This window comes from Bolinopsis microptera, chromosome 4 (genome assembly GCF_026151205.1).
Source record: "Bolinopsis microptera isolate Bmic1 chromosome 4, MBARI_Bmic_1.0, whole genome shotgun sequence".
NCBI classification, from domain to species: Eukaryota; Metazoa; Ctenophora; class Tentaculata; order Lobata; family Bolinopsidae; genus Bolinopsis; species Bolinopsis microptera.
Window position 1 is genome coordinate 4429375 of NC_087075.1, and position 23882 is coordinate 4453256.

At 36.1% G+C, this 23882-nt stretch overlaps 1 protein-coding gene across 1 annotated transcript in view; it reads right to left on the reverse strand.

Annotated features, from left to right (window-relative positions):
• LOC134813869 (ephrin type-A receptor 5-like) overlaps nucleotides 1-20269 on the reverse strand; it is a 71172-nt gene extending 50903 nt beyond the window's left edge. Inside the window, exons 1-7 of the mRNA XM_063821762.1 lie at nucleotides 20204-20269; nucleotides 19714-20009; nucleotides 19198-19327; nucleotides 18097-18208; nucleotides 17728-17810; nucleotides 2331-2459; nucleotides 1238-1396 (exon numbers count right to left, since the gene is read on the reverse strand). Of these exons, the coding sequence (XP_063677832.1) occupies nucleotides 1238-1396; nucleotides 2331-2459; nucleotides 17728-17810; nucleotides 18097-18208; nucleotides 19198-19327; nucleotides 19714-20009; nucleotides 20204-20261 (967 nt within the window). The 5' untranslated portion in view covers nucleotides 20262-20269. The remainder of the gene's footprint in view (nucleotides 1-1237; nucleotides 1397-2330; nucleotides 2460-17727; nucleotides 17811-18096; nucleotides 18209-19197; nucleotides 19328-19713; nucleotides 20010-20203) is intronic.
• Between the last annotated feature and the right edge of the window lie 3613 nt (nucleotides 20270-23882).

Below are 23882 nucleotides of genomic sequence, written 5' to 3' on the forward strand. Positions count from 1 at the left end.
CTTGGTTAAATTTACAGGTTCTTTTGTTACGCACTTTCTGTCTGATCATATTAAATGTATGTAAAATCCGGATTGGAATATTATTTATGAGTAGCACAGCTGAAGTGTTTTCTTGGGTAAATTTCTATTGATCCCGTGTGATGCGATGTAAGGAAAAGGCTCTTATCAGAAAAGGAATTATTCAACGTTTCAATGTGACAACATCGTATTCATGATCTCAAATTATTTGTTATAATATAGTAGTGTTGAAAGTATTAAAAATGTAGCTTACTTGTCAGAAATAATATAGCGGGTAACTAAAGCCTTTGTAAATATAACAAGGGCCATGAAACTTTTAACCAGTAAATCTAATGAACATGTTGACCTTAACTCCTTAAAAACACTATAAACCAGTAACTTGAACCTGTTTTAACTTGAACCCTACACCTTCAGCTCAAGAGAATTTAAGAAAATCCCAACATCTCCTCAGAATTTGTACTCACTGCCTTTAATATTGTCCCGGCTACATTCGCCAATACAATTATCAGAATACAGATGACATATGATCTGAGAGTCTGCTAGTTGAACCTCAATCAGCCCCCCATCATTAGTCTAGAGCTGCAGTAGGTGGTAACATTCACCGTCAGGAGAATGGGGGGGGGGGTGGCAATGGTATTAAATGGAGATAATTTCTATGGAGAAAATGGAAACACCTTTGGGCAATTATCCATTTTATGCCAAAACAATTACGGTCTTAACGATCGCAGCCTGTGTCTGGTAGTAAGCTGATACTGAGGCCGGGTTTTTATCTACTTTTAGAGGTGTAGAGGTGGTTAATGTTGCGAGTCAGTCGACTAAAGAGTTGGTCTTACCAGCCTTGACATTAGTTTCCGGTCATTTCCTGGGCCCATTGTTATCATTACCAAATAATTATCAAGACTTATGACTCACTGGTAACATTTATTGGGACGATAAGGTGCGATAAATTTATACGTAATTTTAGTCATTAAATTATGGCATGCAGTCGCCACAATAATACAATACCATGATAAGGTAACTAGAAATAAAGATATGATTTCACTCAACATTCCAAGGGTCAACATGGACCGCCAAGAAACGATTAAGAATTATTTTTACGGCACCAATTTTAAGGTTGTCTACAAAACTGATTAATTAGTTAATTAGTTAATTAGTTAATTAGTTAATTGCATAACCGGTCGATTACCATAATGAATAAATTAATTAAGAAGAAACTCACCAATACAAGCTTCATCCAAGTTGGAAGCGTTAGCTCTCTGATAGTCTCTCTGACACTCACACTTATAGGTGAAGCCAGGCATGGAGAAGGAGTTAGGGGGACACTTTTGACACGTGTCAATGTTTCCAGGACTTTTCTTGTAGTACCCTGACTCGCACTCTGGAAGACAGAGATAAGGAATTGGTTATTTGAAAATCAAGTTTTTAAAGGTGGCGGTGGGTTTGTACTTTGTAGGTGCTTTGTGAGAGGGGATTTTATGATAAAGATTGATTTTAGACTGAGATTTTGTGTGTAATCGGGTAAAAACTAACAAAGGGCTAATTTGTTACTTTGATAGACGAGCAATTCATTTGTAAAAATTTTTAGGTTTTAAATATTTAACTTAATCAAGATAACAAAATTATGCATATTGAAAATTACTTTACATTTGAAAAATAATCTCATACCAGTCTTTGAGAATTGTAAGTCATATAATTGAGGATGATTTAACTTAGGTTACAATATAATATAATACCATTTTGTACACTCTGGACGGTCTTAGCACTGTAACTTGGAAAGGTAGACATTTTATGATAATGTCATTATAAAATGAGGACATAATTATTATCTTGTCCTTAGTTATCAACGGATTGCAGAATATCTTAATCATATCCTAATCGACCACAGCCATTGCATCGTTTTGTTACTAAACATTACAAACTTCTTTGAAATTCTCCGTAAACACCGCAATCCAACCTTTCTAATCTCATCATACAATCTAACTAAAAATTACCGACATTAACTCTATTTAGGGAGGTCATTTTTACTGCATGATGTTTCATAGAACTACTATTAATTATTCGTGGCATTCCAATTAGGAACAAAAATGTATATTTTTGGCGGCAAACCAAAAAATGAAGCCAAAATAACCGGACCCAACGACATCATAATTCATATTCGATTTGCGGAGTTGAAGTCATCACGTTTATATCTAAAACTATTATCAATATAATATAATATTGATTTCTTCAAAACTAATTACTATCTCCAAATTCCAGATGGTAAACATCTATCCCATCCGTACGTGATGGTATAACTAGATCTAAGTACATACCTTCGCAAACGTTGTTGCTCAGCCAAAAGCCTCGGTCGCAGTAACAACCAGACTTCTGGAAGCTGTCGTACCAGTATCCTGGTACTGCGTTACTATCAGCTGATGTCTTGCAGAGTGTTATAGGGGGTCCTGGAGGTGATTAGCTCATTAGTTAAACAGCTAATTAGAAGATTGGTTATTTCACTTAAATATTGACTTGGTAAGTGAACTTATCAATATGTACAATTATATTCTTTCCTAATTGGATTTGGCTAGTTACATTAGGAATACATATCAAACTAATATCATGTTTTTCTATGGGCAGGATTTCTCTTTTTCTTCGTAGCTGGGGCTGGGATCAAGATGACTACTATAAGATAGAACATTGAAGTCCTGTACTTATGAAGGATTTTTGTCCAGGAATAACTGAATTTACATCCCAGTGCAAGTTACAATACCAAACTTCTCCGTCGTTTTTTGGTCGCAAGTTATCCATTTCATTTAGGATGTAAACCTGAAGATTAACACTTCCGAATAATACCTATTGCCTGGGTAGCGGATAAACATGTCTACGATAATTTAATTGTAGCAGAACAATTAATTCTGTGAGTATTCCTAATTCGTTTCGTGAGAAAAATGTTTTATAAGTTTATATTTCAAAAACATTTTATATTTAGAAAACGTTGTCAATTGATTAAGAGATTAAGTGTAAAAATAACGAAACCATACTAACTAGGAACCTGTCTCAATAGGGTTATCTCAATTACATGACAAAATACCTCTTTTCTAGATAGTTGGCTGATTACTCCATTAAATACCCCACAAATTGCCGCATAACTCCATCTTTTCCCACGCACCAACACTCATATACCCCATAAATATCATAATTATTCTCTGAACTGTCAGCCCAAATAATACGATCTCCAACATTATAACAGGACTCATACTTACAATTAAGAAGAACTACAACACATAAAATACATTTAATTAATTAGTAATTACACCTCCCCTCAACTAGAGCACATAAAATACATAATTAATTAGTAATTACACCTCCCCCTAACTACAGCGACAAATCCCCTCAATGTTACGCACCACCAACATCACGTGACCACTAAAGAGACGTCGCCACGTCACCACTACTACGCACTGCAGTGGTGTTGAAATGTTATGATCCGGTGCTCACACTTTTATTTCTAAAATTACATATCCACTCTATTTTTAATAGTAGCTGCAGGGTGAGGTCGGTGAATTCCCCAGTCGCTAAACTACACATTTTCAATAGACCACCAATTACTTTCTGACTGTTTCTTCTATTGTAATCCATCACTATACCTATAAAATCAGGATAAAACCGGTTTATAATCTCTTGATCTCCTAAGTGAGGTGTTGAAATCCAGTTACGATATTTTACAGGTGCACACTTGGTAGTTTTACTATGGGGCACACGACCCAGGCTGCATTACAGTGATCCGTGTCATATTACAGCCATTCTTTAGGGTATATCAACACTGGACTTTTTAGTCAACCCAAAATATAATCAATGGGTTGGTAGTCAGGTTTTGAGGTAATTTAAGTAACCATGGAAGTAAGCAAAACATGAACGTTTCCCTTTCTTATCACTACCCTTAAAACTGTGGGTAGTTAAAACATAACTAATTATCTTTAGATTCTACTGGAGTTTGACTTTAACTGATTAATTACATGAAGGAAGCCACGTAATACTTTACTTATAGATTTTAACTACATAATGAAAGGGAACTAACCATTAAATCTATGTTTAGAACCATTAAAACCACTGATTCCAACAATTACATCCTTTTACATTTTCATATTAACTACTTAAAAGTTAAAGTAGAACGTTATTCAGTCTATTGGATTATCAAGACTAACGGTCTGCTTACGTTTCCGGAATAATCAAATATTTTTATAAAAAATGTATAAATGTAAAGAAGGACTACGGTCTGTAACACCCATTGATGGCATTTCATTAAGGTAAACACTAAACATCTTTCCTTATTAAATATGATACAAATCTCGTTACAATAAGTAGCTGGGGGGGGGGGGGGGGTCCCCTCGCTACTCAACCGAAAATACCGTTGATTACAAAACGGAAAGTCATAAGAGGCGTCAGAAAATGAAGAGAACATACCCTGTTACGTCCATGAACAAGGAAACTAATGACTTTACCGTGAATCCTAGCATCTTTAGTCTATTATTACTAGTATCTTTCGTCTGTAAGCGGGCAGTATGTGAAACCTGCTAGCGGGTTTTTGTAAGTGGTATATACCGTCATTGCGAAAACGAGCTGTATCTCAAAATATATCATAAACTATGTAACGAAATTATGTGATTATAAAAAGATTTTGCAACAAAATATGCCGTATGTGAATAATTATTGCCGTATATGATTATAATAATATGATTATTGTAATTAGTATAGAGGCACGGCTTGCCCCGATTAAAAATAACGGATAATTAATAGTTTCTGGGGAAGGGGCGGAATTTTCTTTAGGAATTTTTCTTTCGATTATGTGATTATTATTGGACTTTTCCGTCCGGCTAATATGGTATTTTTAGAAAAGAGAGATTGTATTTGTGATTCTAGACCTGCGATAAGGGACGTTAAAGCAATATCAGTAATATTATATTAGAAATAATATATTACAAATTAAAATATAGCCCCTGCTGATTAAAAATTCATGAAATAGACGGGCAAACGAAATCTCTCTAGGTCGGCAAAAGATTTCCAGGTCGGTAAGAATTTACAATCAGTTTAGAGAACTAGCATGGATTGCTTGCGGAGGCATTGGCCGTATCAACAAAGCTGCTAGAATAAAGCAATGATAATTTAAATAAATAATAAACAATTTGTGTGTTTGTTTCCGCGGAATAATGCTCTGCTGTGTTTATATGAAGGAGTATGTTTGTTTATTCTTTTTGTTTATTCTCCAGATAAGAAGTAGCTATAATATCAGCAGGAAAGTACGGGACTGCAGTACCTATGCCGGACTACTCACTACAGAACTGTGCCAGAGGTTTGAATGAAGGAGCATGTTTAGCATTGTTTACATATTTTGTGAAGGTGCAATGCACCTGGTGCATGTTTACTTTTGTGTGAAGTGCAGGCGTGCCGGTACGTGGCTGGAGCTCTCAAGGCCAATATTTGTAAAAATTAGATTGCAATGAAGTTAATCTGTGAAATATTTAATTTTTGGTTTAATAATATTTTGATGTATTGTATTGATGTACTGCATATATTTTGAAGTCATTATGACTATAATTTTCCTCCTTGATCTAATGAATGATAATGTTTTGGATTGGGGACTAGTTTGGATTGGAAACTATCGTCATAGAATCATCCGTAAATACTAAATGAGCTGAACAGTATAACTATCATACTCGGAGTTATTTATCCTGATGCAATGTAAGCAAGACCCTCAATGTTGGAGTGTATAATATTTTGCAAAGCATCTATTTCCAAAACCGAATGTTCATGCCATCTTCTCTGTTTGAAGAGTATTGTAGACTGTATTATATATATTAAATTATATTTCATGTGTATCATGCAAACATGCATCTAAAAATGGTTTACAACTCTCTAAAACCAACACCACAGGTAAGTACACCTAACTTAACCTCCAAACACGTTAAAACATCATCTGCTGCGGAGAAGCTTGTATAATATAATAGCATATTTAATATTATATAATATAATAGCATATTTAATTAATTAATATAATATTATTTAATATTATGATAGTTTTCAATAAAGTATCCAATTAATTCACTACATAGAAAGAGTGTATGAAGCCCAACAAGGCTGTGAACAGTGTTGGTACTGTAAAGGGAGGGGCTCATTTGGTGTCCTCACTTCAGCAGACAGGTGCTCTACTTATCTTATCTTCTCTTATCTTATCTACTATTCTACTATTCTACTACTAATTGTTGTGCAGTACAAGCTGGGATGATAACATGTAGACAGAGTTTAGTTTCAAGAGATAATATGTTACTTACTATCACTCACGGTAGAGATACATTAGATCAGAAACAATTGTGTATATAATAAGGGTCATTGGGTTTGTAACTTGGATTTTCGATTATTAACTGTTGTTTCACAAAACTATCTATATCCAAATAATCTCACATTGTAACTCAGACTTCTCCCATCTCCGAAACATAGTGTGTTCTCCAAACAATAACGAGGGTACAATCATTGAATAGGATCTTACTTCATGGATACCAAATACCAATGTCATTGTACTTTATTTCTACAAGATACACTACAATTGGTGAGCACTGGAAAGTAAATCAGAGCTGTATACAAGTCACGTGACCCTTACTAAACCCCACTAAATTGATCACGTGATCTCTCTTAACCCCATTTTATTGGACGAAGAGAAACTACAACTCAGTGTTTTGTTATGTTAGATATGTCTGATATCTTGTGTGTGTGTGTGTACTTATTACTTAATGAGTCCAGTACTATGTCAGAGGTCGTGTTCCTGGGTTTATAATTAAAGATATCTTTACTGGGAACCTCAGTTTATTAAGTAAACTTTACAGGGTAGTTCTAATAATTAACGCATAATTGCACAGACCTTACCCCTGATTTACTGGTTGCCTTTTGTTTATTCGAGACGAAGTTATGCAATGTAAAGGCCAAATCTATTTCCGTACCAAACTAAAATTAAGTTTTAAAAATTTAATCCTCTATTTGAGAAGTACAACAAATGCACTGAATTCCTGGATATATCTGTATAATTATGGACCACAAATACTTTAGTATCCCTAGTCAATGTGAAAATCAATCTAATAGGTACAACCCTTTCGTTCAAAGAAGAAATTATGTCATGCAAAAAATCTATTTTTACATACCGAACTAAAATAATATTTCATAAGTTTAATAAATTCTAAATTTGAAAAGACCAGCTATTTGGTGTGAATCTAATTTCGTCTAGACTTTATCACGGCCTGTGTAGCTTGTAACTGTGACTGAGTGTACGTTGTGATATTGTGATAGAGCAGATTTGGACTGTGTTCTGGTATTTTGGACTGTGTTCTGGTATTTTGGACTGTGTTCTGGTATTTTGGACTGTGCTCTGGTATTTTGGATTGTGTTCTGGTATTTTCTAGACTAATCTCACACGTCAAACTTTCCTTATCTTCACAGTTCATACATGATATTGATGGAGGATATTTAACATAATTATGACATGTTGTCAGGAAAACAACAGAATAATATACCCACGTACCCCAACCCTGCAACTCAATGTAAAGCGTTACTTTGGAACTGAACCAGCTATACACCAAACTAGCAACAACAACAACAACTACGGACCTAAACCATGAGGTCCAAGTTTCACTGCTCGTCACAAAGTCAGGGACCTTCTTAACAAGACATTGACGGACCTGGCAGAAGCTTCTTTACATTATTCTGCAGAACAGATGCTGACCCCACTTAATACCATGCCCAGTGCCTTCATCTGCTCTAGCACTGATAGCTCCTTCTTTTCATTATATATCATGTACACTGTACAGGTACGTCATAGTACGTTTATATCCCAGATTGAGAGGAGCTAGTTTACAATTCTGCAGAACGGATGATAACATTAGACCCACTATTATTATACCCACCAGCCTCATTACAGTAATCACATTATGGATACTGTAGAATTGTAGAAACAGAGCAGGTACCTCCGCAAGTAATCCTCGCACAGCTCGTATATTACAGTACTAAATATTATTACAGTACTAAATATTATTTATATTCCACATTCCACATGCTATTAACAGAATAGTTTAGGTTTTGATTTAAACTTTTAAATCATGTTTTCTCTACTTAGGAGCGCAAAAATGAAAAATATTTAAATTGCAACTAGTCTCTCAAAGTGGAAACTGTAGAAACAGAGCAGGTACCTCCGCAAGCAATTCTCGCTTGGTACTATACTACCTGATGTACCTTCTTGTCCAATATATTACATCGGAGAAGAAGAAACAGTTTTTATTGTGTTAAACCCTACTGTAAGTGTCAAGGAGAAATAACGTTTTGAAGAGGACAATGGTTAGTAACTAACAGCTGAAGATGATATGTATTTTGAAAGCTCCTGCTACAACAAACCTTTCGTATCACTTGTTTTAAACAAATACCCTCCTATCCATGGTTAGTAATTCTTTTAATGTGTGAGGATATTATTAGTATAACTGTCAGGCATGGCTCCACTGTGTAGGTGCGGGTGGGTGCGCACCGACCCAAAGGATGTTGCACCCACTTAGTTTGGACTTGCGTCTTGCACCCACCCAAACGATTTTAAAATTTTTACACCAAAATTGTCCAATTTTGTATAAATTACGGGTCAAATATAATATACATTATTTTATATTCTTATGTCTAATCTGTTAATTTGTTTGATTACTTTCTTCTGACTTCTACTCAATTGAGACTGTTTTGAGAGATATTGAAATACGTTTAGGAGGGTAAAATTCCGGGGTGCTTTACGGCTAGTTACGCTTAGTTACTATCAGTTCCACTATTTGATGATACTTAATACTTAATAACACATACATATGTATACTCCACTAAGTTACACGTTGTACATTATATTATCTAGATAGTAATAACAGGACATTAGGACCATTAGACACACTTAACAGTTAAATTAAGCAGACATAATCGTAGTGTTTATATTTATAAACAGCACTGTTTATATTATAAAGATACAAGTCCAGCTCTCTAGTACATTTCACAGAGTGTATGCTGTGTGGGTAAAAACTTTACTTAACTGAAAAGCAGACGTTAAATAACTTTAACTTATTTAACTTACTTAACTGAAAAGCAGACGTTAAATAACTTAAACTTATCTAACTTACTTAAAAGACAGGAATGTAGATTGTAGGGAGTTATTAACTGTCCGCAGCCAGTTATGTAGTTATGTTAAGCAGAATTTGTAGTTTAGTCAAGTCTCAAGCCATTTCTTTAAATCAAACCATTTCATAATGTGAAAAATCTGAGCAAATCTGAGCAAATCTGAGCAAATCTGAGAAACTTGCCCAGAGCTGTCCCTTTACTCGCCGTGAGAACCTAACCCTTCCTTAAAACCGATAATGACACATTATCACATTAGCCCCATAACTTAACCCCAGCTCCTATATATAACATACATACCCCTTACAGTACCCAATATATAGGGCACTATCACGTGACCTCTATATAAACAGACCCCTTATAATACCCAATATATAGGGCACTTTCACCACGCTTCACTTCATTCAGAAGAAAATGTGATAATGAGTTTAAACGGAGATAAGAGATACAATACCGTATCTAATATCTTCTAGGGTCTGTCTGTAGAAAGATATTATACACGAGTCAAGTGATATGGATTATTGGCAGGGTTGCTATCAGGGGATATATTTAGATGTATCGTGTGAAACCCTGATTTACCGCGGATTTTGGGGGAGGAAACAGCTGTGGTAAGAGTTAAGAGGAAACAGCTGTGGTAAGAGTTAAGAGGAAACAGCTGTGGTAAGAGTTAAGAGGAAACAGCTGTGGTAAGAGTTAAGAGGAAACAGCTGTGGTAAGAGTTAAGAGGAAACAGCTGTGGTAAGACGGTTTTACTGTGATATCAATCTCGTCTTTGATACGTCTTGGCAATGAAGTGTGTGGTTAAGTTATCTGAATATTGCATGAATGATATTATAAGAGAAGAAGAATACATGTTAAGACTGGCCGGGAACTGAGGAGATAATTAAAATTTAAATAATAATCTGGCTAGCTTCCAAGGGCCTTAATTTACTAAAAATCCGTTTCTAAGCTGAAGAGAGTACTGTGCAATTTGAATAATTCTACAGTATGTGGAACTAGTACATACCACGTTAATTAGGACCTTCTTTTCTTCTTATTGACTGAATGCTTTGTGAAATTCTAGTCACTGATAAAGGATGTGTTTAACTTTTGGGCTTACCGGGCCGCGAACTTGGGGAAGTACCTCTTATACTAAGCAAGGACTGGATACTTAAATACTTGAAAAGATATTATCTGTAATACTGCACTGGTGTATAGTATGGAAGCAAGTAATTAAGGGCCTATCACGTCCAGTTATGACTAAAATAGCTTATCGATACGTTTTCTCAAGTTCGTGAAGGGACAGTTAAAATAGGAACGTTTTTAAAAGAGCTTTAAAAATTCTAGAGATTGAGCTGATGAGATGGTAACAGGAAGAGCTGGAAGACGATCTTACAAGGCCATATTGTGGTAAATGATCAAACAATAAAAATGGTCAGAATATTTTCAAATTTGTTGAATAATGGATCCGTCATATTATTTAGATTGGAAGTGTAAAAGAACTGGTTAGTAGCAATTGAATTGTACTGGAATTTATTATTAAGCTATATCATCTTTAAGCTATTGATATCACCTTAGCAGCAAGTTTTAATATATTATATAATATTAAATCCCTTTAATCTCAACTTTAGTGACTTAATTCATTGTAATCTGGATAGCTCTATATCCAGTAATTGAATCGGAATCTAAACTTAAGACTCTCTTTAACGGACCTCAATGAAATTGCTTTGATAAAATTAATGACCCGTATCAACAAGGCTATGGTAACTAACTATGGTAACTAGCTATGGTAACTATGGTAACATGGCTATTATAATTAATGATAAAACAGTAAGATAATAATATCACTTTCCCACGGACACACTTGATATAATTATTACGAAGTATGTAATTTAATCATTTAATAGTTTATTAATTATTTACAAGTTTGTGGTCTGGGAACGTCGTCCAGGTCAAGAATGTTTAATTTTTGAACTTGAAAGTTTTTGAAAAAGTTAAGATTTTTCATGAACCGTCTTGAATCGAAAGTTTTTTGAACAATCATTTAATCATATTAATAACAAATCTTTTTCTTTGATGAACTACATGTCTTTTCATCTGACCTTGTCCTTTTTTATGTCTGAGATCAAAAAAGCAATATTATTCTGATTTCATGTCTGAAATTACACATTCTAACTCTTCAGTAAGATTTACACAACTTTACCGAACAATATAATAATATTATAACATAATATAAACTAAAAAGTTACTAAGTTTACAGGAAAAAGGCTCAGCTAACTATGACACCTACTTGCCATATTTTTCAACTAGTTCCCGGCTAGTTGCCCCTGCACATATTGCTCCTTCCAGGCTTCTTCCCGGGACAATAGGGATAATCCCTTCGTACATTAAATACTATGCAAATATGAATTATACTAAAATCTCCTCATCTACCTCCCCGCACGTGCACATTTCCCTGCCCTCTGATTGGTCCTCAGCGAGAATACAGCTCACTGATTGGCCAGTTCCCGCCACATCTCTGCTGCACCCCGAGTACAGGTTGTTTGTTTAAGACCGTTTCCTACACTGTCGGACATACACACGATCTGAAAGCCAGCCCGCTGATTGGTTGTCAGCTCTCATACTGGGCTCTGATTGGTTGTCAGTGTACACAGGTGGCGTGTACAATGGTAAGTATGGTGACTGGGTTGAACATTGAACGATAACTATACTGTATTTACTGTGTGTAGTTATACGACCACAGGACTACCGGTACCACCGACCCTTACTAACTATACTGTATTTACTGTGTGTAGTTATACGACCACAGGACTACCGGTACCACCGACCCTTACTAACACGTTATTAGCGCTCTCAAAAACTAAGAAAATTGACCGGTGGAAAGGGGTGAAATGTAAAACTAAATGTAGATACCGTGTTTACACTTAACAGTAATATTTACCAGCATTACTTACCAGTAGTAGTAGTATTAAATACTACTAATGATTTGTTTTGTTTGGTGGTAGTATCAGGTACAAACCAATGTACACTTTCTATAAAACATGATATCATCTATCAGTACAGCAGAATCCTGGGATAAAACAGTGCTCGATTTAATATCCAAAGTACCACAACTATGGTAGGTGTCTGCTGTGACAATAACAACCGTTTTACAGGATCACCGGTAAACGGTTATATATATCCGTTTTGAAAGTATTCAGCTCCGTACATCTTGTAAACCACTTTGGTCTTTGATCTATTCAAATAACTTGCATATTCTCATTATTACAGTATACTTTACAGATTTATTCTCTTAAATAATATAATCTAGTACAACTAAGTAAGGTTATAGCTACTTTTAAAGTAAAATACTAAAACTGCAATACTCTAAACTCAAGTTTAGATCCTCATCTGATCTCTGGTTAAATAAATAGTTCAAATATCCTTCTCATAAATATATAATATTATATTGTACACCTCTCAGTACAGTAATAAAGTAATAACGACGAGAGGTGTTACCAGTAATACCTGTAGTTTACCAGCGATGCGGCTTTACAACACGTTTATGTGCTCCTTCATAAAATAAAGAATCATAAGGACTCTGATTTAGGAGGATCTGTGATTCGACTCAAAATTCTCAAAATTGTAATCGTTAATGGCTCTGTGAATAGAAATTCATTGAAATAAGTATCGGGAGATTAAAAGATTTTGAAGATTTTTGAGGTGATGTAATTGATTGGTGATGGGTATGACAAATATTCAACGTATTTTTTATCTATCATCAACCAAAAAGTTATCTTTTTCTCAACGAGTCATGTTTCTGTGCTCCTTCATAAAGTTTCTGTATTAGGAACTTTAATTAGAACCATTAATAAGAACATTTCGGAAATAGATGTACACTGGACAGGTCCATTACCATTATTGCAATTAAAAACACATTAACCCGCCTTTTTGCCTGGGAAAACTTCTCTCAGCCAATTAAAATGCTGCATTTCTGCATCACGTGATAAATTTCACCCAATGAACAGCCCTGAAAGTCATCTGACTGAACGCTCGGTAGTTGAGGAATTTCGGTTAACTTCAGAGAAACAATCCTGCTTTTTTAGGGCTTGAATCTTGCAATTTTGGGTGGGTTGAAATGTTGGCAGGTTACCAGCATTTGTGTCACAAGTTTACCACAAAGACTTACGACCATGAGAGGCCGTTATCAATCTTTTTCTAGTAATTATTGAAAAATTAAATCCTTAGTACAATGATACAGTTTTTGTTATCTCGACAATAATGTTCCATTCCGATATAATATTATATAAAAACTAATTTCTCGACAGTATTTTGAGAAGGTCGATTTAGGAGGAAAGTTCTGGAATTAATCAAATGAAATGCCTCTGCCGCGCCCAAAGAACACGTCAGCACCCACAAGCTATATATCGATTTATTATACTAACAGTAGGTAATGAGGGTGCACGATGGCTTTATATTCAAATATTGTGCAACTCTTGCATGCGTTTAATTGCTATTGCATCGCCTTGCTGCAAGAGAGAGTATATTATGTAATAAGTCTAAAGTCAGTGATAGTAATGTTATTTCATCATATTATATCATTTAAGTATAATTGGCAAAAAAGCAAGAAATCAAGTTAGAGGTGGTGTCGCAGTGATTTTAAGGGAACTTCTTTTGCACTTATAAAAGTTTTTAGCATTATAAATCGATAAAGGGCCATGATGACGTCTTGTAGATAAACTAGATATACATTAAATTATCAAACACAGTGGACCAAAATGAACTTAATCTGTGAATACTGCTGGTTCTTATTCGCTCATTTTTCATTTTATTCCGGTCCACCCTGTACATTAGATTAAGATATAGTGACTATTTCGTCATCATTCCTTTGAAACGAATAACGTAACCAGACCTGAGAGAAGGGACACACTGAAAAAAACACAATTTACATACACTTTACACACTTTACACTTTTACACACAGACACCTATCTCATTACGAAAGTCCCCTAGTAAAGAATACATTCCACCAGTAGTACCCGCTTCAAGTGTAGACCATCACATACGAGAATTAATTCGTTTTTCCAATAAACAATAAAAAATTAGATCTGCACTTATTATAGTTCAGTGGTCCCCGTAACAAATCATTGATTTACATACGCACAGTTTTTACGATAACACAGGACAAGCTCTGAACCATTAATCACACATCATGAAGCATGAACTCAGCCTGAACTGAGGTTATACCCTGCATTCCAAATAGCGGGCTAAATTCCGTGTTGAAGGTAAACCCAATTAAATTGCATGATGCAACGAGAGGAGGGGAGAGGAGGAAGAGGTGAAGGAGAAGGTAAATCTTATCAGGGACAAGGGCCGGACACACTCGCTGAGTGAGAGAGAGAGAGCGATGTAGAGAGAGAGGGAGTGATGAGATGGAGAGAGATTGAAGAGAGAGAGAGAGAGAGATAGAGGAGAGAGAAGAGAGAGAGAGAAAGATGAAGAGAGAGATGGACGAAGAGAAAAGAAAGAAGAGAGAGAGGAGAGTGAGGAGGAGAGAGAGAGAGAGGAAAGAGAGAGAGAAGAGAATGGAGAGAGTGAGAGAGAGAGAGAATGAAAGAAAGGACGAGAGAGAGAGTAGAGAGAGATGACGAGAGGAGAGACGAGAGAGAGAGTAGGAGAGAGAGAGAAGAGATGACGAGAGAATAGAGGATGAGTGATCAGGAGAGAGAGAAAGGGAGAGAGAGAGAGAGAAAGAAGAGAGAGATGAGTGAGAGTGAGAGAGAGAGAAAGAGAGAGAGAGAGAGAGAGAAAGAGAGAGAAGAGAGAGAGAGAATGAGAGAGAGAGAGTGAGAGAGAGAGACGAGAGAGAGAGAGAGAGAGAGAGAGAAATGAGAGTGGAGGAGAAAGAGAGAGAGAGGAGGAGGAGAGAGAGAGAGAGAGAGGAGAGAGAGAGAGAGAGAGAGAGAGAGTGAGAGAGAGAAAGAGAGAGAGAGAGAAGAGAGAGAGAGAAGAGAGAGAGAGAGAGAGTGAGAGAGAGAGAGAGAGAGAGGAGAGCAGAAGATGAGAGAGAGAGAGAGAGAGAAGAGATGAGAGAGAAGAGAGAGAGGAGCAGAGAGAGAGAGAGAGAGAGGAGAGAGAGAGAGAGAGTGGAGAGAGAGAGAGAGAGGTGAAGAGAGAGAAGAGAGGGAGAAGGGGAGAGAGATAGAGAGAGAGGATGAAAAAGAGACGAGAGAAGAGGGAGAGAGAGAGAGAGAGAGAGTGAGAAAGAAAAATGTAGAAAGAAAGAAAGGGGAAAAGAGAAAAAGAAAAAATTAAAGAGAAGAAGAAGAAAGAAACGGGGGTTAGAAGAAATAGAAGAAGGAAGAGAGAGAGAAGAAGAGAAGAAAAGAGGAATAAGAAAGGGAAAAGAGGATAGAAGAAGAAAGAAAAGAGAAGGAGACGAAGAGGGGATTGAGGGAGGGGGGAGGAGGAAAAAGGGTGTAAAAAGAGAGAGAGGAAGAGAGGAAGCGTGAATAGAAAAAGGGTGAAGTTAAGAAGGGAGGAAAGAAAAGGAGAGAGGAGGGAGAGGAGAGAGAAGAAAGAGTAAGAAGGGGAGGAGGAGGAAAGACAAGAAGATTTTGAGAGAGAAAAGAGAGATGAGGGGAGAGTGAGAGAGATAAAAAAGGGAAAAAGGGGGGGGAAAAAAAACCCCTTTTGGGGGGGGGAAAAAAAAAAAAAAAGGGTTTTTTAAAAAAAAAGGGGGGGGGGGGGGGGGGGGGTTTTGGGGAAAAAGGGGGGGGGGAAAAAAACAAAAAAAAAGGGGGGGAAAAAAAAACCCCCCCAAAAAAAAAAAAGGGGGGGTTTTTAAAAAAAAAAAAAAATTTTTTTAAAAATTGGGTTTTCTTTTTTTTTTTTATACATTGGGGGGTTTTCCCAAACCCAGAGGTTTTAAATTTTTAAAAACCTTGATAATTAAGTTATTAAAAGGGTTATACCTGTAGAATTAATTTTTTTTAAACTTTGAAAGTTTATTATTTGGATTTTTACGGGTTGTGTTGGGTTTCACGTAAAAATTTAAAATTTATTTTGGAGGAGGTTATAACTATTAAATACCAATGATTATTATTTCTTTTGTTTATTTGATTTATTATTTAAACAGTTCATGTTAACTGCTAGTACGGGGCACAATGAACAATGTTGAAAACTTCAATTTATCATCGTTAGGCTGTCGCCTGTCGCTAGAACACTTGAAAATTGTTTTTGTTGAGTTTATTTTAAGGACTCGACTCGGGGAGAAGCAGGATATAATTAGAGAAATATTAGGTAAATATTCTAGGTAAATATTTTAGGGAAATATTAGGGAACTATTAATATTAGGGAAATGTTGGGTATATATTAGGGAACTATTAGGGAATCAGGGAATGAAATAAGTTCCACATAATATTTATTGTGAGTGCAGAACTATGCGTTATTCTACCTACTAAAACGTTGTTCAGATCAACACTGGACAATAACATAATCCAACTCCAAACATAGCCACACATGGCGACCTACATGGTATTAGGAATGAGCGATTCATCAGTTTGTTTTGTATCTAAATTAATTAATCTCACTAATCCCACGACACAAACATTATCTCTACACCAAAGTTCGTTACCCTCGGAAATTTGCCGCAAACTCCGGCACAACTCCGGCACATCTCCGGGAGCAGCTCCGGAAAACTCTCGGTAGTTTGCCGGGTAAAAGACAGTACAACATGCTCCCGTTCTCCAAGCTAGCTCAACGTGTCATTTTTCACATGTAAACTCAGGGAGTCACGTGAGCAAAATAAGGGATCACGTGGGCGAAATACTGGCTCCTGATTGGTCCGCTCGAGTTGTAGTCCTCGTAATTGGCCGTGTTCTTCATGTGTTGTTCCGGAATATTAACGATCATGCGTGTAGGGGATAGGCTATAAATAAACCAATACTTGGGATATCTTGTCAACCTTTTAAACAGAATTGTCAAGATTTAAGTATGTAGTATACTATTACCAGGGTAGTCAAGATTTAAGTACTTTAATTTTGACAGGACCGGAAAAAACACCGAAATAAGTTTTACACGATTTACATTTTTGATGTACATTTTATTGACTTGAGAAGTAAGTGCTAAGAATTCATAACAATGGAACATTTTATTTTGTCGTACTAACGTAAGTCTGGTATCGGACCTGAGAGACTTGAGCATTCTTAGTTTACACAATAAAGAAGAGGTACAAATCTTTGTTAAATCATTTCCACAGTAGACTCAGAGTTAACGTAAGTTTTTGCAAGAAATATCATAATCAATCTTCCTTAGGAATTTCGCAAATATCAAAATAAGCTTTTAATATTGTATTTTCCTCTGTACGCGAATTTCGTCTACAAATATGAAATGCATGACATAGCTCAATTTTCTCACTCCCTCATGAGCTCACGCCTCACAGCTTCTTAGCTTGATTTTCGTAAGAAAAAGTACGTAACATTCCAGTGTAAATAAATAACAAACAAAATTAAATAATTGACAATTGTTCAATAAAATAATGATACAGCAAGGTAATTACTTAATCACTTAATCACTTAATCACTTAATCACTTACGATTAACAGGATGTGTGGAGTTGTCCACGCAAGTACCAGCCACCTGAATATCTTGTTTTCCGTTTAGTATTGTCTCGTTATACCTGTGAAGCAAAGCAATGGTATCCAAAATGTTGAGGTAAATAATTTGATTAACTTAATATGTTGCATTTAACATAATATCCTAGAGGCAATCTAATATAATGTCTTGACACACGTAAATAGAGAAGCATATCTTCCCAGCAAGATTTTATACAACTTAACTCTTGATCCCTAATAGTTGACTGAATCATTAACATTGTACTGCCACAACTTGATTAATTATTTAAAGAGAGTAATTAAATAATTAATAAATAATCATAATCAAATAATTGAGAGATAATCCCTTACCTCACAGCATTGATAACCCTATCTGGGCAGTATCTGTACTTAACAAGGAAACTCTTTATACGGATACAAGCGCCTACATCTCGTATAGCGAAGAAGACTCCCTCATGATTACCTGGTGAGAAGAAAAATATAGGTAGAAAATGTGGGTAGAAAATGTGGGTAGAAAATGTGGGTAGAAAAATGTGGTTGAGTTTTATCCTTCATCATTGGATCGGTCACTACTTGTAATAGAATGTTTCTAAGGAATCCTATAAGATGACACCTACTTTATAGCATAAATGAGTAGGTTATTTAAGTTTTTAAATGAGGATTTATGTCTGGTAACATAAGATGGCTGATAGTAGGTCAACTTAAACAGTTAAACTGTTTGAAATCATGTGAGTTTGTTTGAAGGTTACGAAAATATTTGGTGATAGTATCCAACTGGACATAACGTCATGGATGAACCTGAAAAGCGGGTTTTCCAGATCCGCATTGCAACTAAAATACATGAACGAAATGAAAGCGATGACATATCCAATAAAATTCCGGCGTGAATCAATTTGTGCCATCAGCCAACCAGCAACGAGGACACATATCACGTGACTAAAACCAGCCAACGAAGTGCGCATATGTCTGGACATCATTTCATGCTCTAACGAGAGTTAAGTAGGTGGGAGGTTCTGGCTCGTGTGTCTGGAGATGGCCAGGTGTCAAGTGTTAGCTTATGTCATGCTGTGTTACAGTGGGAAACACAGTGGGGAAGTGGGCACTAACTCACTCAGATACTGACTGGAATTTATGTTGCACTGACTATTGTAGGTCGGAGCAAATTTAGTTTACTACTAAAATAATAACTGTGCTTTGCAGCAAGCCAAGGGATATGTTTGTGTGTGGTGAAGGCTAGGGAGCTTTGAGTTTGAATGACTCGGTGTTGACATTAATGCAGCAACTATGAGAAGAGTATACAGTCAGTTATTTATAATATTTTATAACCTTGGACAAAACCAGATGGGACCGGACGGCCATTGGTAAGGTAAAAACCTGCTCGACCATGACATACCGATCTCAGGTCTGAGTATCAGTTCTAGCTAAAAGAAGAATACAGAAATTGAAAAGTACCTGAGAGCTGAACTTCAACTGTGTTCCATACATAGGTGTTAAACGCTGAGGGTACGATGGCAGTGACTTTCTCATTAGCGAGGCGGTAATTGTACTCGTCAACTGTACCCAGCTCATTAGGGTTGTCGCTCTGTTGTAAGATTTAATTAAAGGAGCTCTGTTTTACATGAATTTAACTTTAACTTAAACTGTATGTTAATTTGAATGACTAAATCATGAGACAACTGTTACAGCCGGTGGGGTTGTGGTTTGGAAAAACAATAGATGTAATATTACTAAAGTGGCTGATTAGGAGGGAGGGGTCTAAAATGTTAAAAATCTGGCTTTAGATGTGGACAATCCCTAACTATTATCAGTTCTGATTAAAAAACACATAGATAGAGAAAAAATCAGAAACCAAGCTATAAATCAATATATAATTGTCAGAGGACAGTTATGATTTGACAGAGTAATGCATTTATGATTAATAGATTTCATAATGAATAAGCAATTATCTACCAGAATTCAAAACTTTACCTCTTTTAGATGCAAATGAAAGGATTGAGCACAGTTTGCGCGACGTACACCTTCCTTAGTTTCTGTACACGGAGTGAGTGTGTACTGAATGTTAACATAAACAAAGGTCACATCACGTGTATAAATGAAGGGTGTTCTGAGAAAATTATCTTGTTTTATTCCAGACAGTTGGCACACATGAAACTGGAAAGGATTGCTTACGCCCATCCACTTCTTTGCACCCAGATCATCATCTTGATCATTCTGGGTGGAGTACCAATCATCTTGATGGGTTTCTCCAAGGTTGAATAGGGTAACTGAAAAAGTGAGGTTTTCACATTTGAAAGTAAAATCCATGTTCTAGATTAACTACTTCCATTTGTAACTTAATAGACTTCGTTAAGTGTCCATATTCTTTTGCGACACAACTTTTGGTAATGTGAACCAATTTTATATTTCCATAAAATAAGTCAGTACAAACTTCAAAAACAGAAAGTATAAGTAGTCTTACCTTCGTCAGCTGCTATAAGGTAGATGAAAAAGGAAATCTTCAAAACAGATAATATCATGCTGAGAATGATTTTAGCTTTGAGAAGATAATAATAATAATAAATTGAAATTTAATAACACCGCTTTTAAGATAAAACTTATACTCAGCAGTGTTTGAACTAGTAATCCCAGAAAATATCATAAATACTGAGCTAAAAGATAACATATGCTTGAAAATAAATCGTCAATACTAAAGCCCGAAAATGGTACTTCTTTTGCCTAATGAAAAACTTGTATAACTTAAACCAAAAGAGTATAACACAGAGTATCTGGCTGCATTTCTCTAATCAATAAATGAATGTTAGGACTTCTGTACCTGGAAACACTCAGATGGCTACTAATTTTAAGTCTAGTGTCCGAAAATCCCAGTGGCACCTAGTCTAGGGAATTAGTTCTAAGGATGTGATTTTCATTCTTTATTTATAAAATTGGCATAAAATTGATTACTTTATTTTACGGATAATTTAGTTTTACAGACTATACTTTACAGTACTCTGTCACATGAATTCAGTAATGAGTTAATCAATGAAGTTTTCAATACACTCCAATTTAATTTACAATTATAGATACTTGACTAATATTCCCTTTCAAAGTGTACTGAACTTAACCTTACAAGATTTAAGATCTTTTGTTATAATAATAATTCATAATTCGTTAACTTTTTGGAAACACTCAAACAATTTTACTGAAATCAAATCAAATCAATCAAACTCAGAGAAACAAGTTCCTTGTGAACAAATATAATATAACAAAAACGATGTCTGATCGGCATCTTCTTACAGCGTTTGATGTCTGTGTGAAGTTAAAATGATGACATCCTCTGGATCAGGCAGAGGTCGAGTGTTATTGGGATTACTTCTGTAGTAGTTGTACAGCAATACTAAGGTAATGAGACTACTGCGGACCCTCTACCACCCAAACCTTGTTAACAAGTAGTCCCATTACCTTAGTATTGCTGTACAACTACTACAGAAGCCATGCCTGTGCAGCTTTCTTGAGCCCCATTAATTTTAAAAGTTTTACAAAAATTTGTTTCTGTGTAATTGAATAATATATATAATACAGTTACTATCACTGGTTTAAAACCAATCTAGGCTGCGTCAGATCCCTTGGGTGCCCAACAACTCTAGGCTTGATGTGTCTTATCAAGTTTGCCTCACCAGGACAGGGATCAAAGATATCACTGTTCAGGATTTAAATTACTGTAATTAGATCATAGACCGGCTAAACATCACTCACTTAGGAAACTGAAAAACCGGAAGTTATCATCGGGGCGCAATCTTAGGGGGCGTATCCTCTAAAATCATCTAATTTGTTCAATTTTAGGGAGGGGCGCCAAAAGGGGAGGGGCGCCAACAGGGGGGGTGCTTTTTCAGCGGGGGGGGGGGGGCACCAACAGGCAACGTTACACCACTGTGCCTGGCACAAAATCGTCTTCAATGGAGTTCCACACAAAAACTTCTTAGGATACCCCTTACACGTGCATTTATGTCAACATTCTTTGAGAATGTGCTACAAAATAAATATGCTTAGCATGGCTCAAATAGTTTTCACAATCCAGAGTTAACCTCAAATAGCTCTATATAGTGACACAATATCATTCTTTCCGATTTATTTTCTGATTTAAGTTTCACCAATTCGACCTGAGCCCATTTCGAACTATCCCACTTTTTTTCTTTTTTTTAGAGAGGCTGGGCTAAGATAGCCCACGAGCGGATAGCATTAGAATGCTCTGCCTACCTCTATCCCACTTATCGATAGACGAAGCATTCGATTCAATGTCATGCCAATCGCTGTTAACTTTATAGGAATCACAATGCAATGAAACACCAGTTAGTACTAAGCAATTATCAAACCGCACAGACAACATGTTTGTGGTACATTCTGAAATATAACACAATTAGTATATATTATATCGATTATCATAAATATATATACCAAATATATAGCAATTCACACCGCTTACCCTAACCTTAAAACCCTAACCCAAATTCAAACCCTAAAATCTGTTGTCATACGTTGTATGACCCGCCGCGCACGAAGTGCGCGGCTCCCCCTGTATCGTCAGAACGATAAAGTGAAACGACCGTGGGGGTCGCAACGTGATACAAAAAATCTGTACTTCAAATCTTTATATTATCTTCACGATTACTTTAAAACTGCAAAACTAACTTATTACGAAGCATTAAAATTTGTAGCGCGATGCGTTACTGTGCCGCGCCGCGCACTCAATGAGGCTTCTCTGGCTAGATCGGCGCGGCGAGATGCGCTACTGTGCCGCGCCGAGCTGCCATGAATTGACATCGTCAATTAACATTAAAATCATTTCTTGGCGAGCTATTAATTATGAGCAAATAACCATTTTTGTCAGACGCGGGTGGTGAATGGTGATTAGATTTGATTGGACCGTTCTTGGTTCTGTGAATATGCTTATACGTTTTTAATGTATAAATAAGCTGAGTGATTGTGAACGTAAGCTATACTATACCAATGTACGTAAGCTATACTGTACCAATGTACTTTTTATGTTGATTTCGAATAAGACCTATTAAATTACTTAGTTAATTGACGATGCCAATTCATCGCAGCTCGGCGCGGCACAGTAACGCATCGCGCTACAAATTACTAAGCATGTAAATCATTTTTTGACGATTTATAAGCAAGTAACAAATTTTGTGAGACGCGCGCACGTGACAGGCTTGTTAAACGATATTTCAGCTATTTATGCTTTAGGATTCGAGTCAGTTTTGGTTTTTAAATAATTTTAAAGACAGTATAAAGATTTAAAGTACAAATCTAAATACTTACCATAAAAATCAAAATTAGCATTTACAAATGTACACAGAACGGTTTAAATTTAATCGCCACCTAGACGCGCGCACATGACAGGCTTGTAAAACGATATTTAACCTGTTTATGCTTTAGGATAAAAATTAGTTTTGGTTTTAAAGCAATTATAAAGCTAATATTATTTATTAGCTAATATTATTTATTAACTTTATTATTATTATGTTTATATAAAGATTTAAAGTACAAATTTGAGTTACCATTCAAATTGAAATCATGGCATTTACAAATGTGCACAGAACAGTCGAAATTTACCTGAGGACCCCAGGCTATTATGTTCATTAACATAATAAAGATTTAACCGAATAAAGATTTGGCGGAATGACAGGCTGAGCGCGGCCCAGTAAAGTCGAAATCTAATCCATAATCGTGACGGTGACTTTGCTTTGGTTTTTATGATTTTGCAGCTGAACAAAACAGTTTTACATAAACCCTTATTCCAATTTTAACCCGCCTAACCTTGGAGGACTTCGCCGCTTCGACGCGCCGCGCAAACTAGCATTCTTGTTTCGCAGAGCAACGATCTGGAAGGGTTGACATCGTCAATCAAGCCTAACCATGCATAACCCGGCCCGAAGCTGTCCAAAACCCTAACCTCAACCCTAATATAACCCGAGCTTGGCCCTAGTACGTAAACAAGTATAGCCTAAACATTGTTTAGGCTAAACAAAAAATTCATATGTTTCACTAGCCTGTCACATTTTACCTGCCCAAACATAGCTTGGCGTATTTAAAGTTAAACCTTTTCAAACGCGCAAGCGGGCGCGTTTTTGCGATTTTACAATCCATGCAAT